Here is a 16,283-nt window from a genome sequence, read left to right as displayed (position 1 = left end):
GATACGCTGTCACTGTGAAAAATGTGAAAATACAAATTAGCGTCTGCATGTGTGCATTTATGTATATAAAGAATATGCACCAAAATGTTGACTATGGCTACTGCTTGATGACTGATGGGCTCTTAAGTGATTTTATAGTTTCTAATTTTCCTCCAATAAACATATACTACTTAAGCAATATTTTCAAAGAAGAGAAGAAAAAAATACCTAAAGAAAATTAAATATAAACAAAACCTCCATGTTCCCACCACCCAGATATAACCACTATTTAGATTTTAATATCCACCTTTCTTGTATTCCCTATGTATATATTTTTTCTCATGAGAAAAGAATCATAGAGTATATAATACTTTCTCATGATATAGTCCACTAGCGCTTTGTCAACAAATGCAACATTTTTAAGTTACATGGCATTCACTGTATGCATGTACAACCACATATTTAACCAATCCCTCAGGACTACACATGTCTCTAGGACTCAGACCATACAATACAGGGTGCTATAACAGGATACTGTTGGTAGATTACCTGATGGGATCCATCTGGCTGGGCTTCCTTTTCCCTAAAGTAAAGGTTGGAGAATAAAGCTTGTGGGCAAGGGGATGCAAGAATGTGCGTGTGTTCAAGGAAAAGTTGGTCCCTGCCCCTTTAAGACAGATGGGCCCGGTGAAAAGGACCACTATGTGTCCCTACACAGTGTTCATCCTTGGCAACGGTCCAGAACAAGCCCCTGGTATTCCCTTTGTGCCAGAGCAGGAAGAGGCACGTACCTGACGACTTGGGTTGTCGCTCTCCTTCTAACGAGAGCCGCTCCGGCGTCTTGATGAGGGACCTAACCCCAGGATTTTGATTGATCATATAAAATGGACAAAGCACACCATCTGTTGAAAGTAACATAAGAACTGGAGCGGGAGGAAGAGTCTTCTCATCATCTGTTAAAAAAAGAAAGTGCAAGTGAAAAAAGAGCCAAGTCATGAAGGGCCTGGGTGGGAAGGGAAAAACTGCCCTGAGCGAGAAGGGGTGTAGCAGACTCGCCCCAACAGTAGCTCAAGTCCGTTTGTTCCGATTCACACCCGAAGAGACTCTCGAGCATCAGCTCTTGAAAGACAGCTCCTGCCATTATCGACGGCCACTGTCCTGTCGGACCCCGCAGGGGAGCTCCAGCAGACTGCGGCAGCCGTGACTGTCCCTAAACTCCCATGATTTTTACGAGTGTCTCAGTGTTCAAGATGTTCCCCTGACCGAGGGGCGCCTGGGTGGCTCAGTTGGTTAAGCGACTGCCTTTGGCTCAGGTCATGATCCTGGAGTCCCAGGATTGAGTCCCGCAGCGGGCTCCCTGCTCAGCAGGGAGTCTGCTTCTCCCTCTGACCCTCCCCTGTCTCATGCTCTCTCTCTCTATCTCATTCTCTCTCTCAAATAAATAAATAAAATCTTTAAAAAAAAAAAAAAAAAAAAGATGTTCCCCTGACCGAGACAGGCATCTCTAGGAGGGGGCCAGTCTAGCAGAAAAGTGACGGACTACACACTTTGGAAAACACATGGAAGGACACAGAAAGGTGAGTCAAACTCCTTTATACTCATTCACAGTTGAATCCTAACTTGTATTCTGTCAACTAAGACTTGAAGAGAATCAGAGTAAATGAGCTAAGGAGACCCAATAACCTGACCAGGGAAAGGACAGGAAGGAGCTTAGCAGTGCTCGATGAGGACACCTCTCTACGCTGAAGCGCCGAAGAGCAGAGAATACGTGTTCCGCAGCACGTGCGCAGCTCTGCCATGTTCCAGCAGGGAGAAGACACACTCAGAGCACACACTCAGACCCACTTTGGAAGCCAAGTGCTTGAGGTCCCCATTCTCTAACCCATGTCTTCACACCAAGCACTGCTATGCAGGACTGGGCCAGGGTGCTATTCCCATGAGAGGCCACTGCGGAACTGGAGTGCTCAGAGAAACAGGGTGATGAGATCCCTGTTCTAGATTTTGCCCATATGCAAAAGCACATACAGATATGCGTGTACGCACATAGAGTCTGGCTTTTGTCTTATCAATGAATGTCCATCAAGTTAATCCAGTGTTGTCACAACGCACTCTGTATCACTCTTCAAGTGGAAATGTGCTACCAGAAGTTAAAAGTGCCCCGCAGAGTAGATCCTATCACAAACACGCAGAACAGGATTTAAATATCAACCACCATTACAAAGAAGACCACTTCTGCACTGAGCTACGTCAGGCCATACTTACTGATGGTTATTTCCACTTGGTTAGTATAGTCGACGGCAACTCCCACGGGCAGCGAGTCATCACTCTTGTCAGTCACAGGCAATTCAGCTCGACTAGAATCCTCCAGGAGCCAAGATTCCCAATTAATCTGGAAAAAAGATGAAAATGCTATGTTGGTTAGAGCTTTGCATTGGTTCTCTCATTATTCAAACAGGAGAGAAGAAAAGACAAGTCACTTGGTTTAGATTTATGTATTGACTAGACTCTGAAATCTGGGAAGATGGTCTAAAAGCCATGAGCATCCTAGCAAGTGAGGGGTTAATTTTTCAAATTAACCTATGTATTCCTGGTATACCGTGTCCCTGCCTTGTGAATAAATAATCACTATCATGAAACACTTTCCAAAGTACCATCTACCCCAACTAGGTAGATTCCTAAAAACGGTGGGTGAATCTTAATACCGACACCAACCAGTTATTAGCTGCTCCTAGAAATGTGGGACTGGTACCAGGAACTCCAGTTGATTCCTAGTGTGGTCTTCAGCAGTGTGGCTTATAATGCTAGCCAGATGCCCTATGCTCACTTATCCATGGAGAGTTACCCTTAGTTCTGGTCTTCCCAGATCTTGGCATCAGTTCCTCACATGGGCACCTCTTCCTGCCTTTGGGGTCCTTGAGAAACCACTAAGTCTTTCCCACAAACTCCCCTTCTGCTTATGTCTATGCTTGAATGGGCTGTATGCCTGCCAATAAATGATTTCTGATTTTTTTAAAAAGATTTTGTTTATTTATTTGACAGAGAGAGACACAGCGAGAGAGGGAACACAAGCAGGGGGAGTGGGAGAGGGAGAAGCAGGCTTCCCGCGGAGCAGGGAGCCCGATGTGGGGCTCGATCCCAGGACCCTGGGATCATGACCTGAGCCGAAGGCAGACGCTTAACGAATGAACCACCCAGGCACCACCAATGATTTCTGATTTTTAAAATCACTACATTTACGTAACTTTCAGTGTCGACCAAAACTGGGCAGCATGAATCAAAAGGGAATAATGCTCCACGAATAACAGAGAAAAAAGCAAAAAGCTGTTTAGGAAAGGGAACGTAATCATACTCCATGACTTAGCTATGGTGTGAATAATAGTCACATTCACAATAATGTAAACAAAATTGACTTCAACTCTGAAAAACAATCTATAGACAAAATATAGAAGACTTAATCACTACAGAACAGAATGCAAAAGTTTTGATTTTGCAAAAGACAAGCCAGATGGGACGCCTGGGTGGCTCAGTCGGTTAAGCGTCTGCCTTCGGCTCAGGTCATGATCCCAGGGTCCTGGGATCGAGTCCCACATCGGGCTCCCTGCTCGGCGGGGAGCCTCCTTCTCCCTCTGCCTCTGCCTCTCTCTCTCTGTCTCTCATGAATAAATAAATAAATAAATCTTTAAAAAAAAAAAAAAAAAAGACAAGCCAGATGACAACAGCCAGGAGGTGGGAGTGGGGGAAGGTGTGCTAAAGGCAAGGGTGGGGGAGAAGGTATTCCTCTTCTCACAAAGTAGGTCAAGAGATACTGCGTATGGTGACACCGTAAGAAACGAAGGTAAAAAATATTACTTACGGTTACAACACAACAGTGCTGTAACCCGAGAGGAAGGATGAGAATTTAAGGGCCATATGTGAGCTATATCCTTATCTGCCACAACAGGTGATAAGGTCTAAAATCAATAATCGCTAACTAGTGATAAAGCAGATTACTATTTATTTTTTTTAGAGGTGGGGAGAGAGGGAGAGGGAGAGAGAATCTTAAGCAGACTCCATGCCCAGCACAGAGTCCGACACAGGGCTCTATCTCACAAGCCTGAGATCATGATGTGAACCAAAATTAAGAGTTGGACGCTTAACCAACTGAGCCACCCAGGTGCCCTGAAGATTATTTACAGATAAGGAGGTAATCTTTAAAAGTAAAAATTTACAAGATAAAAAAAGTCCCCTGTCAATAGGGCTGGATAAGGATGGGGTAGGGCAAGGGTAATATTTTTTTTCACTTATAAACCCTTTCTACTATTTGATTTTTTAGCCACGTACATAAATTACCCAGGTAAGAAACAAAAATACAAGTATATTTTAAATGTGTCAGTACATAAAATAGTTGTACTCTTAGGAAACTGTTATTAAAGACAATCTAAGACTTTACATCAGACTGCTGAACGCTGGCCTGTGACCCCAGAGTGGCCCACCCCAGACACTATGAGAGCCACGCATGTACAATGGACCATCTTGCCACCCAGAGAATGAAGGATAAATACTAAATGGTTGGAGAGGCATAAGTCTCTGTGTGTGGGGCGCACACGTTTTTAAATTCAAGGCACAGTTTTAAGAAGAAAAGTTCCCTAGGGTGCCTGGGTGGTGCAGTCAGTTACACGCCTGACTCTCAGTTTCGGCTCAGGTCATGATCTTGGGATCGAGCCCTACAGAGGGCTCTGCACTCAGTGCAGAGTCTGAGTTTCTTTCTCCCTCCCCCCTGCACGTGCACACTCTCTAAGATGAATAAATCAATCTTTAAAAAAACAAACAAAAACAGGGGACGCCTGGGTGTGGCTCAGTAGGTTGGGCGGCTGCCTTTGGCTCAGATCACGATCCCAGGGTCCTGGGAGCAAGTTCCGCATCAGGCTCCCTGCTCGGCGGGGAGTCTGCTTCTCCCTCTGCTTGTGTTCTCTTGCTCTCTGACAAATAAATAAATAAAATCTTTAAAGAAAAAAAAAAAAGAAGGAAAAGAAATTTCCCTTTCATCACATCCTTCTGTGGTCACTCTGTATAACCTACCTTGGTTTAGGATGGCTTACCACAATCACCTCAGCCCAATTCCTCTCCGCAAGCAGGACAAAGTGCCAGAAAGGAGGTGGGTACTTACACACACAGGTGCTTTTAGCTCTCTGGTGGTTTTTCAAAGTGAAACAAAGTATTGCTGGTGAGTCACAATTTGGTACGATCTGCATGTTTCTCTCCATTAATCAAGGATGGGTTAGAGGTGACTGAACAGAAGGGGCAGGTTCAAGCAACAGGAAGAAAATAAAGATGGAAAACAGAACAAGGCCGAAAACCCTCCTACACACCCAGGCGTGCTCCTGTGGGACGCTGATTATATCATATGTTTCCACAGCTCGTGAGTGGATCCGGAAAGGACAGGGTTTTTTTATGACAGTGGAGGAGCTGCTGAGTCTGAAACCAGTATCTCTGTCCAGGGCGATATCCAAGGCACCTGGCCCAAGGCACTCTGTCACGTCAGCCAAGTGTCAGCTTTGCTCTTACCCAGAAATTCATCCAAAGGGACGTGGCTTCGTCTAAACGTTCTCCACACAGTTAACTCCCTCCAGAATCTTTCTCAGAAAACTATCCCATAAAAGTGACCAAAGAGTGAAATTTACCTGATCTGTCTGTCGAGCAAGGATACTGACTTCTGTCGAAGCCGCAGATGCTGCCAGCACTAAATCCCTTCAAGGAAGAAAAGCAGAAGACCATTAAATTGAAACACAGCAACAGCTCTAACCCGACTTGAGCCTGCGGTGGCCTCCATGAGGACTTCTCGAGATGTCAAGGAAGAAGGTGAGGTTTCCTTCATGGCTGAAGAAACGTGAGAAGATTTTAGATGTAAAGCTTCTTAGTTCATACGATAAAGCCCTGGAGACTCAGCCAACTGCCCAGGTATTTCTGACAAAGTTCAGAGACACAACAAAATCAAGTCAGAATTTCCAATAAATCTACTGCCCTGTAAACAGAATAATCTGGTGAATTTTCAGAAAAAAAAAAAAAAGCTTTGTTTCAAGCTATCTTTCAAGGGGAAACCTCTGCTCTCAGAGGAAAACTTTTAATACATTCCTTAAATATCAGTATTGTAAGTCTTCACTGGTGTTACTGAGAAAACAGGGTTTTTAAGATAAGTATTCAATCTAGATAATTTAAGATTGGGGAAACGGAAGTAGTATCCAGCATCAGAGCAAAATATGTTCAAGGGCATCTCAATTCTCCATTCTCCTTTCCTCCAGAAAAGAATTTCAGGAGTGCCTGAGTGGCTCAGTCGGTTGGGCGTCTGCCTCCGGCTCAGGTCATGATCCTGGGGTCCTGGGATCGAGCCCCACGTCGGGCTCCCTGCTCAGCAGAGAGCCTGCTTCTCCCTCTCCCTCTGCTCCCGTGCTCCTGCTCTCTCGCTTGCTCTATCTCAAATAAATAAATAAATAAAATCTTTAAAAAAAGAAAAGAAAAGGAAAGAATTTCGAAGTTGGAACAAAGCGATGCAGGTGCGACCCGACAGAGAGAGGAGTCCCTGCTGGGTTCTCAGCTCACCATTCTTCGATGTAACTGAGGTAGTAATGGTGCTGCCTCTCTGTGCAGCTGCCATAGCAGGGCTCCATAAAGTTCACAAAGATCTCTGGGTGCTTTTCTTCTTTCTTCTACAATAAACAAAAGGAGAGGAAAAAAAAAAAAATCCCACGTGCAATTTTTCTTTAATTCTAGACAGTTAAGGATCTTGAAAAAGAAAACCACTTATGTTTTATGAGAAAATTCACTCAAAAATCTATGTCCAAATATACAGACACGCTAGAAAGGCAGAGTTGAGCAGTTGGGCAATATGAATGGTGACCACTAACCAAACTGGATTCAAACTGCCTTGTCGCTTTCTGGCCGTGGGACAAGCACGGCTAGACTGCTCAGCCTCTCTGATACTGTTTTCTCATGTCTGTAGTGGGCCTGCTGAACTTACTCCACAGGCTGTCTTAAGTGTGGAACAAAGTGATACCTGTAAGGCTTCTAGCCCAGGACATGGAACCTAAGAAAGAGTCAATAAACGCCAGAGCTAATATTATCCCTGGGAATAGAAAATCGTAATGAGCTCTTCAAATAAGGACCTCAAAAACATATTTTTAAAATTCAACATTATCAGGAACCCAAAACTTAATAAAAACAAGGCCTTTTTCTACATATCCCTAGCAAAGATTAAAAACGCTACCACTGCATCTTGACACACTCGTGGGGCAACTGGGATCACCATTGGTGGGAGATGTATAAACGGCTACAACTTTTCTAAAAGACACTTTGGCAATGTTTTCAAAAGCTTAGCATATACCACTCAACCAAACTCACTTCTAGGTATTTATCTTAAAAAATAAACACAGTCACAGAAAAGGCACATAAAAGAACGCATCATGGTATTCCTTAGAATAGGAGAAGACTGAAAACAACTTGAGCATCCAACAGTGAAAGAGCTCAATAAATTATCTGTCCAAAAAGCCAAATACAGATTGTATTCACTGACTTAGAAAGATGCTTACAATTTACCACTAAGTAAAACAAGGTTGCAAGACAATAACTCGTGCAACTCCCACTTTTGTTACGTTTAGACATTTATTTATGTATTTTTAAACTTTTTTTGGACTTTGAAAGCCAGTACTGATTTGAAAATATAAGCTTTACCTCATTTGGTTTTTTTAAATGCCACCGCAATTTAGGGACATTTTGTACATCTCATTATTAATGTTCTTCCGTGTTTTCAAAATGACTCACTCCCTTCGGTCATTCCGCTCTCTGCTCAAATGGCTCCTCCTCAGAGGCCTTCCTTGAGCACCAATCCGCACTGCACCTCTGTCATCATCTGCTCCATACCCTTCATTGTTCCCTCCATCGCCCTCATCATCCCTTGATCTACACTTATTTACTGACTAGCACATTCATCAGAATGTCAGATCCACAAAAACAAGGACTCTGCCTCAGTCACCACTGTATTCTCAGCTTTAAGGCAGTGCCTAGCACACTGCAGGCATCTGACAAATATCTGATCAATATAAATAAGTGAAAGAATTTTAAAAATCACGGTGTTTAACTGCTTTTCTAAAACCTCTTTATCAAGTTAACATCTACCAGGGCTCCCAGTTTACGGTGTAAGCAAAAGCAACTTTTAGGATTTTTTTCACCTTATGACTAACCAGGAGAATATGCTGTAAGCAGACACCATAATTTTGGCCCCCAGGCCCATGGTGCAGCATTAAAGTTTTACACTTGAAGTTGTACCATCCCTGCCAGCAAAAAAGGAAACTAAAGCCAAAGCCTTGAACTTTATTAGAGGACCTCTATGATTCTCAAAAGACAAGGATGTCCCTTTCATATACATACCGGGAGGAGAGCCATCACCACATCTGGAGAAGTTTCCAAGGTCCCATCTGCAGCAGCATATACGATTGTGAAGACATAAGTACCAATCCACAGCACATCGAGAACTGAAATACATGAACTCTAATAAAGCATCTTATGTTTGGAATAGCTCCTGTATGTTAAAAAATTAACAACCCATGGATAAAAAAATCAGAGTGCGATAGTTTTAACTAAGGTCCAGATTTCACTGGCTAAATATAATTCACAAATACAAAGAATTCAAGAAGCCCAAATTCATCCCAAAGTGGTATTTTTTTTTTTCTGGCAGACTGTAAGGAGGGCAAATTTTGAAAGAATTCTAATAAAATATCAGGATCCATTTACTGTTATTTACCACGAGACACAGGTGTCTACCAGAGGATTATTGTTACGCTGGCTTAATTAGCTAACTGTAATAATGGGAGTATTCATGCAGGAGGTGCTAACAATTTCCTGAGCGGGCATGTAGCTGCATCACATGATGTGAAATTTCTGTAATACTGTCACCTCATTAGAGGTCGACCCAGTAAGAAAAGCAGATGGGTTACCTCTGACAGGATGATCTGACTCATAAAACGGCGGACAAGGAATAACTTTTTTTTCCTGCAAAGTCTGAAAGAGATTTGGGGGTGGGGAGGGGGGAAGAGTGTCAAATGAAATAAACCTAAACCAATGAAACTCTGTCAAATCCAGTATGTCCGCTCCAGAAACCACTGTGTTTCACCTTCCCAGCCAGGAGAGTCTGAACACAGGGAAGACTGAATGACTATGTCCAGGATCCCATCCCTACTGAAATCTCCCACAAATGTGTTCAGGCGTAGAGAGAGGATGCTCAAGGCGATACCATGTGTACTAGCAAAGCCACACACACTGGCACGGACAGCCACCAATAATGGAACAGAGAAGTAAGTAATGGGGCATTCACACAGTGGATTACTCTGCAGCCATTCAAAAGAATGAAGTGGTTCCATATATGATATGTTGGAAAAAAGACCCTGATAAAGTATTACGTCTAAGACAAAAAAGGCAAAGAGCAAACCAATAAAATTAAGCCAATCATCTTTTTACAGGCTAACGCCCTAAAAGAATACGTACCGAATTTCATATAACAACTTTCTGCAATAACAAGAAATAAAACCTTAACCTCAAACCCACACCACTACATTCCCTGCTTTACACCTACGGAGAACAGTCTCTTGAGGAGGAATGCATAGCAACACAGGCCTTGGTACTGCCTGTGGACCCCTCCTTCCCACAGAGGCTTGACTGAACATATATGCATCTTTTGTCAATTTATACTGAAGAATATCTATGAATATTATCTCAGGAAGACCACAGGGAGAGGATGACAGAGTGACAGGGGCATCCATTGTCTTGGGTGCCTATAGTTGGAGAAACTGAACCTTTGAGATGGATTCAGCTGGCAGACAAATAATGCTATGCTTTAACTGTTTTTTTTCCTTAAAGATTATTTATTTATTTATTTATTTATTTATTTATTTGACAGAGAGAGAGAGAGAGAGAGAGAGAGAGAGAGAGAGAGAGAGAGAGAGACAGCAAGAGAGGGAACACAAGCCGGGAGAGTGGGAGAGGGAGAAGCAGGCTTCCCGCGGAGCAGGGAGCACAATGCGGGGCTCAATCCTAGGACCCTGGGATCATGACCTGCGCCGAAGACAGCTTAACAACTGAGCCACCCAGGCGCCCCTGCTTTAACTGTTTTGATGGAATGTTTTTATGGAATGGATTGGGAATACAAAGTTAGAGAACACTGTGTAGATTATGATCAGCGTGTACAGTAGACATGTAATGCATCTATACACAGACTATTTGTATAAGCATCCAGAAAAGTCTGGAGGCTACCACTAAATAAAACACAGAGCATGTCTCTGGAAGGACTATGGGATAGAAAGGAAGAGTTCCACTCTTTCCTGCATTCACTTGTTTACTGATGAATTTGTTGCAGTGATCATAAATTACATTTTAACAGAAAAAACACCAATGAGCCCCCAAACCATCCCCCCAAAAAACAGTGGGTAACTTAAGAAAAGGGCTGAAGTCCAAGGTAAGACTTACGGGAAGATACTGGACCACAGTTCCATTCTGCTTCCCCACTGCCAGCTGCTTTCCTTTGGGGCTCCAGCACACTGAGCAAAGAAGAAAACGCTGCCAATTAAGCACTGAAGAGAATGCAGCAAACCAATGAGGTCTGTACTGAAACAGCCATATAATTACCACTTCCTGTTGCTCTGTCAGTCCATGGAAGACTGTAGGATCACCCTTATTTGGCAAAATTTTAAAAAAAAAATCATTTTGATGATACAAACCAATTAAGACTTATCACTGGACCATTAAATCGACTTCTAAAAATGTTTTTTCAATGAAGTACCATCCAGAAAGCTGGAAAGTACAGAGAACTCTATAGTCTTTAGAGGAGAATAGAGGTTTTCAGGCATCAAGAAATCATTCTCTTACTCATATTCGATATTTGTCATGCTTTTCCCATGATGGTACAAATGACTTTCAGTGTACCATCCACTGCCCTTGTGGACCCAGAAACAATTATTCTCAAAAGCATATTTCTAAACCCGCTGTACTGAAATATTTCTTTCTCCAGAAAACCCACGCACATTCAAGTTAAATCATGTCTGCTGTTTGGCTTCAAACATTCACTATGGAAATAAAGAATACTCTCCACTTCTACCAGACAACTACAGATACAACAAAAAACCCCATTTGCGTTTATTTCCAGAAATTAATTTTTAAGTAGATCACCATTACTGTATGTTATGGAGTGAAAGCCTTTATTACCCACCAGATGTTACTGCCACTGTGGAAGGGAGAGTCGCACACACTTTGACTGTTTCTGTGATCTGTAGGACAGCAATGCTGCCATCAGCCAGACAAACTGCCATCATGGAGGGAACAGTGGGGTTCCACTTCATATCGATCACCATGCCTCCTGCATCTTTCAAAAGCTTATGATAGGCAAATGGGCGTTTTTGCTGTTTAGCCTTTTAAAACAAATGCCCAAAAGCAAAAATAAATTGATAAATTAATAAATATATACATTTAATAGTCAAAAAAATATCGAATATGCAAGTTTTCTCAAATTATAGTTCACTTTTCTCCACGATGACCAAAAAAAAAAATGAACTCTACGCAACAATCTATTTGTTACAATTTCAACACAACTTTGAAAAATGGCAGGCAATTATTCTAGCACACTGGAGGGACTCCCAGCAGGGGAATATACAAATGCAAAATAATCAGTAAAGAGCCAGTACAAGATTAAAATCTTGGCTCTGCTTCTTAATAGTGTTGGGTCCTTGGATGTTTAAATTCTTTGGGCCTGTCTCTCCATCTATAAAAGGAAGACAACAGCACCTATTTTGTGAGGCCATGGTACGTACAAATGAGCACATATAAAGCACAGGGCCTGGCACACAGTCAGTATAAATACTCAAATTATTGACAATTTTTATTATGAAACTGCTTGGAATGGCAGAACACTACCAGAAGAGGTCAGAGACCCCGGATGTAGGAATTTCTGACATTACTGTTAACTCTAAAGCCTTGGTCAAGCCACCTCCCTGGGCTTTGGCTGTCTCATTTGCAAATGAGAAAAATCACCTTGGGGCAATGTTATGAAATAATTTCTTGAAGTCCCTTCTATCTCAAAGATCTATGATCCTACAGTTAAGAACTCTCTTTAAACCCATACTTTAATCTAAAAAATGATTCCAAGGGTCAACCCAGGAAATTCTAGGTTATGATTCAATACCAGAAAATCTTTTTAGGTCTCATGCTGACATTACAGTTTGCCAGGAGCTTACCTCATTTGAAAATGTGCGAACATCAAAAAAAGCGATAATGGAACCATATTCACTGGACATCATGCACACGGAGAGAGTGAGGTTATCACAGCTCAGGGCCAGGTGATGTATCGGGAATTTCATAGGAACCAGCAAGCTTTGAACTTTATCAACTAAGAAAACATAAGAAAAGACAAAGCAGAAGCAGAAGCCACAAGCCCTGCATCCAGGTCTGTGTGAAACAATTTTCATATCTACATAAACATACAAGCACACTTTGATACCTGGTCATGCAGATAAATCTCAGCTTTCTTACAGATGTAGAGTGATGCATTAAATTTCCCAGACTCTTCCTCCTAAGACCTAGGGAAACTGTGGCTGTTGCCATTGTTAAAATTAATATCCTGTACCCATGTTTTTGCAACAACGTTCCTATTTGTTTGGATGGTACTACTGTGCGAACTAAAATGCCATGCAAATTAGAGATCCAGAACCTAGGTTCAACTGAGCAAAAATAAAAGCATGGTAGAATGGTCAATTCCTCTTCCTTCTGAGCTCAGAGGAACAACTCACCAAAAGGACCAAAGAGAACAAACAGAAAGGCTTCCAGCATCCTACCTGGAACTTACTCTTCTTGGGGATCAACGTGAAGACTAACAGCAGTTTTGATTTATATACTAAAATGATTTCTTGGGAAGGACACTACATTAACACTTTGCTACACTCCTCTCTCAACCGTGCAACAAAACTAAGTAACTTACCTATCTTATTGGGATCGTCACCAGGTTTATTTTGAATCAGAAGATTTTTGGTAGGAAAAATCTGCAACCCACTGGCTCCACCAGCAAAGACCAGGCCATACTTGTTGGACACGGCAAGTAGACTCGAGCGTTCCTTGGGCAACTCCTCAGGCGAGTCAAAGATTCTCACCTTCTTCAGTGCTCTAAACTGAAAATCCTGTTGTTGAGGGAAGAAACCAAGATCAGTTCAGGGAAAAGAGATTAAATCATGTCTGTCATTATATTCCAATAGACCTAATTCCAGTGCAACAAAAATAAATATTACCCTGAGGTCAAGGGCTGTGTGGCTCAGTGTTTTTTAAGCTTCCTGTGCATATCATGGTACCTAGCATAGGGCTTATTTTTTTTTTTTTTTAAGATTTTATTTATTGAGAGAGAGAGAATGAGAGATAGAGAGCACGAGAGGGAAGAGGGTCAGAGGGAGAAGCAGACTCCCCGCTGAGCAGGGAGCCCGATGTGGGACTCGATCCCGGGACTCCAGGATCATGACCTGAGCTGAAGGCAGTCGCTTAACCAACTGAGCCACCCAGGCACCCCCCCAGCATAGGGCTTATTAATGTTTACTGAATGAAATAAAGTTTTAAAAATTCTTTCATGAAGCCTCCCTTAACTAATCCAGCTCACATTGATCTTTTCCTTTTCTGAACTCCTAGTTTATTGTCCTAACCACTGGCACTTCATGCTGCACTTCAACTCCTAATCTCATCCTATTTCATGGTATGTATTGTCTCATGACCCAGACTGGTGCTTAATAACTGTTGTTAAATATTGAAAGCAACAGGACGCCTGAGTGGCTCAGTGGGCTAAGCGACTGCCTTTGGCTCAGGTCATGATCCCAGGGTCCGGGGATCGAATCCCGCATTGGGCTCCTTGCTCAGCGGGGAGCCTGCTTCTCCCTCTACCTGTCACTCCTCCTGCTTGTGCTTGCTCTCTCTCTCTCTCCTCTCTCTCTGACAAGTAAATAAATAAGATCTTAAAATATATATATATTGAAAGCATCACCCAACTACACTGTTAGTCTGAACTTCCAGTGCAGTACTCAACAACAAAAAATACACACACACACACGGAAATAATGACCACAGAATAACCAAATCCCAAGAACTGGCTTAACTGCATTAACTACTAAACAAAATTCCATCACAGAAAAGGACAGGTGTGGTCAATCTCTTAATATTCAAGACCTGTAAACATACCTAGATGCTATGAGGACATCTAAACACAAGTCCAAAGCCCTAGGCTATAAGGCCAGGCATGGCTTGATGTGTCCGCCTCTACAGCCTCACCTCACAACACTCTGCTTTCCTCCCACAAGTGCGCCATTACCTCTGCAACACCCAGGGCCACCTCCAACCCAGACCTGTTTCCTTTCCGTTTCCTTGAATGTTCACGTTCCTTAGCACTTCAGGGCCTAGGAGCCTTCCCCAACCTCCTGTCAACGCCTGACTCACCCAGTCTTCCAGGAATATATCTATATGCTTTCAAAGACAATTTTCAGTGTGTACCACCTCTTGGTAAGAATTCCCTAAGTTTACCAATCACTATATTAAACTGTACCATATAAGGCTGATCTTATTCTTCCAATTCCAAATCTATCTTAAGTCAAGGTTTCAGTAAAAAGAATGTGAATCCCCTTTTGCTTACATTCCCAAAGGGTAAAAGCCAAAGACAGCCTTTCTCAGCCTTCATTTTTGTACGCTTGTGGTGTTTTGTACAGGATCCCTAACACACCCCACATAATAATTTCCTTAGATTTGGTGTTTTACACATACGTGTTAAAAGACGAACTGAAATACTCTTCTAAGTTCCAAATGAGTAGGGTGACCAGAAACCCACAGCGTTCCAGATGAAAACATACAGGAGCAGAATGAAATGTTCAGTACTTCTGTAATTCTCATCCTGATAATCCTAAATATCCTGTTTGGGTCATGGACACAGGGGTGTGGAGAGCCAGTGGGATGAACAGGCACAGGAAAGCTTCCTTTCTGTTATAATCAGTAACTCAAAGGGAGACTGTCATCTTCCAAGTCTGTGGTTCTGAACCCTTTTTTTCCCCCCTTCTGCTCCAGCAAACTGGAGAAATTGGCACACTCTCATTGGGTGGCTCACCACTCCCCCCGCCCCCCACCCCGTCATTCTCGACAAAGAAGAATCACTACAAATATGAGATGGATTACTACTCCCTAAACGCATTTCAGTGACGGGTTCAATCGCCTAAAAGCTTCCCGCAACTTACTCATAACCGTCATTTGGATCACCTGTCCCTCTCTTCTGTTTCCTGACTTTACCCTGATTTCCAATACCAAAATAGTCCTCCTATTCCATTCAACTAAAGGTTTTGTAGAACAGGTGATGAACCCTGGCTCTGCGTTAGGCAAGCCTGGACCCTTTTACAGAGGTAGTACAGTGAGAGCGTACAAGAGAGGGTCTTAAAAAAACCACCACCTAGATTTCAGCCCCTTCGTCAAATGTGACTTTGGGTAAGCTACTTCCCCCGCCTCACTGTGCGCCTCTTCTATTAACAACTACCCATAGGGCCGCTGTGATGAGTACCACAGTGTCTGGCACACAGTGAACGCTCAATAAACAGTAATTATTACCACGACTCCGACCACCACATGAGAGTGGCTAGGGAAACTCAAGTGGCGCGCACAAGACCGAGAAGGGACGGAGAAACTGCATTCGGCGGGGCTATCGTGCCGGCGGCACGGCAGAGTACACCAGGACGCGCCGGCGAGAACTCTGAACGCGGCAAACTGTTCAAGCAGGAGGCGGGAAGTGGGACAGCCGGCCCCGGCGCTGAGCCGTTCAGCGGGGCTCCAAGGCAACGCCGGGACTAAGGAAGGGAGGGAGGCCCCGGCCAGTCTCTGACCTTCATCTCCCGCTCTGGGATCATGGCATCCATCTCGTCTCCCATCGCGCCACCCCCAGTTGGTCGAAGCAGCCGCCGCTGCCGCCCGCGGCCTTGCCCACGCAGCCCAGGCCGCTCCGAGGCCAACTTCCTTCCCTCACCGCTGGCAGCGCGCAGCAGACTCCGCATTTCCGGCGCGCTTTGGTGATGTCACGCGCCCGGGGCCGCCGCGTAGCCGGAGGAGGGGGAGCGACCATCTGAAGTCGCGCGCTCTCCTAGCCACCGCTTCCCTTTGGCCGGGTAGGGGGCGTAGCCCCGGGCCGACGCGCCTGCGCCGTGAAGCGCCCAGAGCCCGCCCCCGGCATCGCAGCTAGAGCTGGCCGGAGGCGTGTTGGGTTGTGTGGTTGGTTGTGCGGTACCCGT

At 43.7% G+C, this 16,283-nt stretch overlaps 1 protein-coding gene across 5 annotated transcripts in view; it reads right to left on the bottom strand.

Moving 5' to 3' along the window:
- NUP214 (nucleoporin 214) overlaps positions 1 to 16,032 on the bottom strand; it is a 101,565-nt gene extending 85,533 nt beyond the window's left edge. For 3 of the 5 annotated variants that reach the window (XM_028090581.2, XM_028090582.2, XM_088018993.1), the window contains exons 1-11: positions 15,882 to 16,011; positions 12,971 to 13,166; positions 12,231 to 12,382; positions 11,210 to 11,408; positions 10,471 to 10,541; positions 8,946 to 9,009; positions 8,380 to 8,483; positions 6,556 to 6,662; positions 5,640 to 5,706; positions 2,242 to 2,368; positions 771 to 932 (exon numbers count right to left, since the gene is read on the bottom strand). In XM_028090581.2, the coding sequence (XP_027946382.2) occupies positions 771 to 932; positions 2,242 to 2,368; positions 5,640 to 5,706; positions 6,556 to 6,662; positions 8,380 to 8,483; positions 8,946 to 9,009; positions 10,471 to 10,541; positions 11,210 to 11,408; positions 12,231 to 12,382; positions 12,971 to 13,166; positions 15,882 to 15,926 (1,294 nt within the window). In that variant the 5' untranslated portion in view covers positions 15,927 to 16,011. Of the gene's footprint in view, positions 1 to 770; positions 933 to 2,241; positions 2,369 to 5,639; positions 5,707 to 6,555; positions 6,663 to 8,379; positions 8,484 to 8,945; positions 9,010 to 10,470; positions 10,542 to 11,209; positions 11,409 to 12,230; positions 12,383 to 12,970; positions 13,167 to 15,881 lie in introns of all 5 variants that reach the window. The other 2 variants (XM_028090580.2, XM_028090579.2) reach the window with 2 other exon arrangements.
- Positions 16,033 to 16,283: the final 251 nt, after the last annotated feature.

The sequence above is a fragment of the Eumetopias jubatus genome, unplaced genomic scaffold, assembly GCF_037043125.1.
Source record: "Eumetopias jubatus isolate StellerSeaLion01/CBP00866 unplaced genomic scaffold, mEumJub1_p1.0 scaffold_15, whole genome shotgun sequence".
Classification (NCBI taxonomy): domain Eukaryota; kingdom Metazoa; phylum Chordata; class Mammalia; order Carnivora; family Otariidae; genus Eumetopias; species Eumetopias jubatus.
The sequence above is the reverse complement of the archived record's forward strand: the minus strand, read 5'-3'. Positions and strand labels throughout refer to the sequence as shown.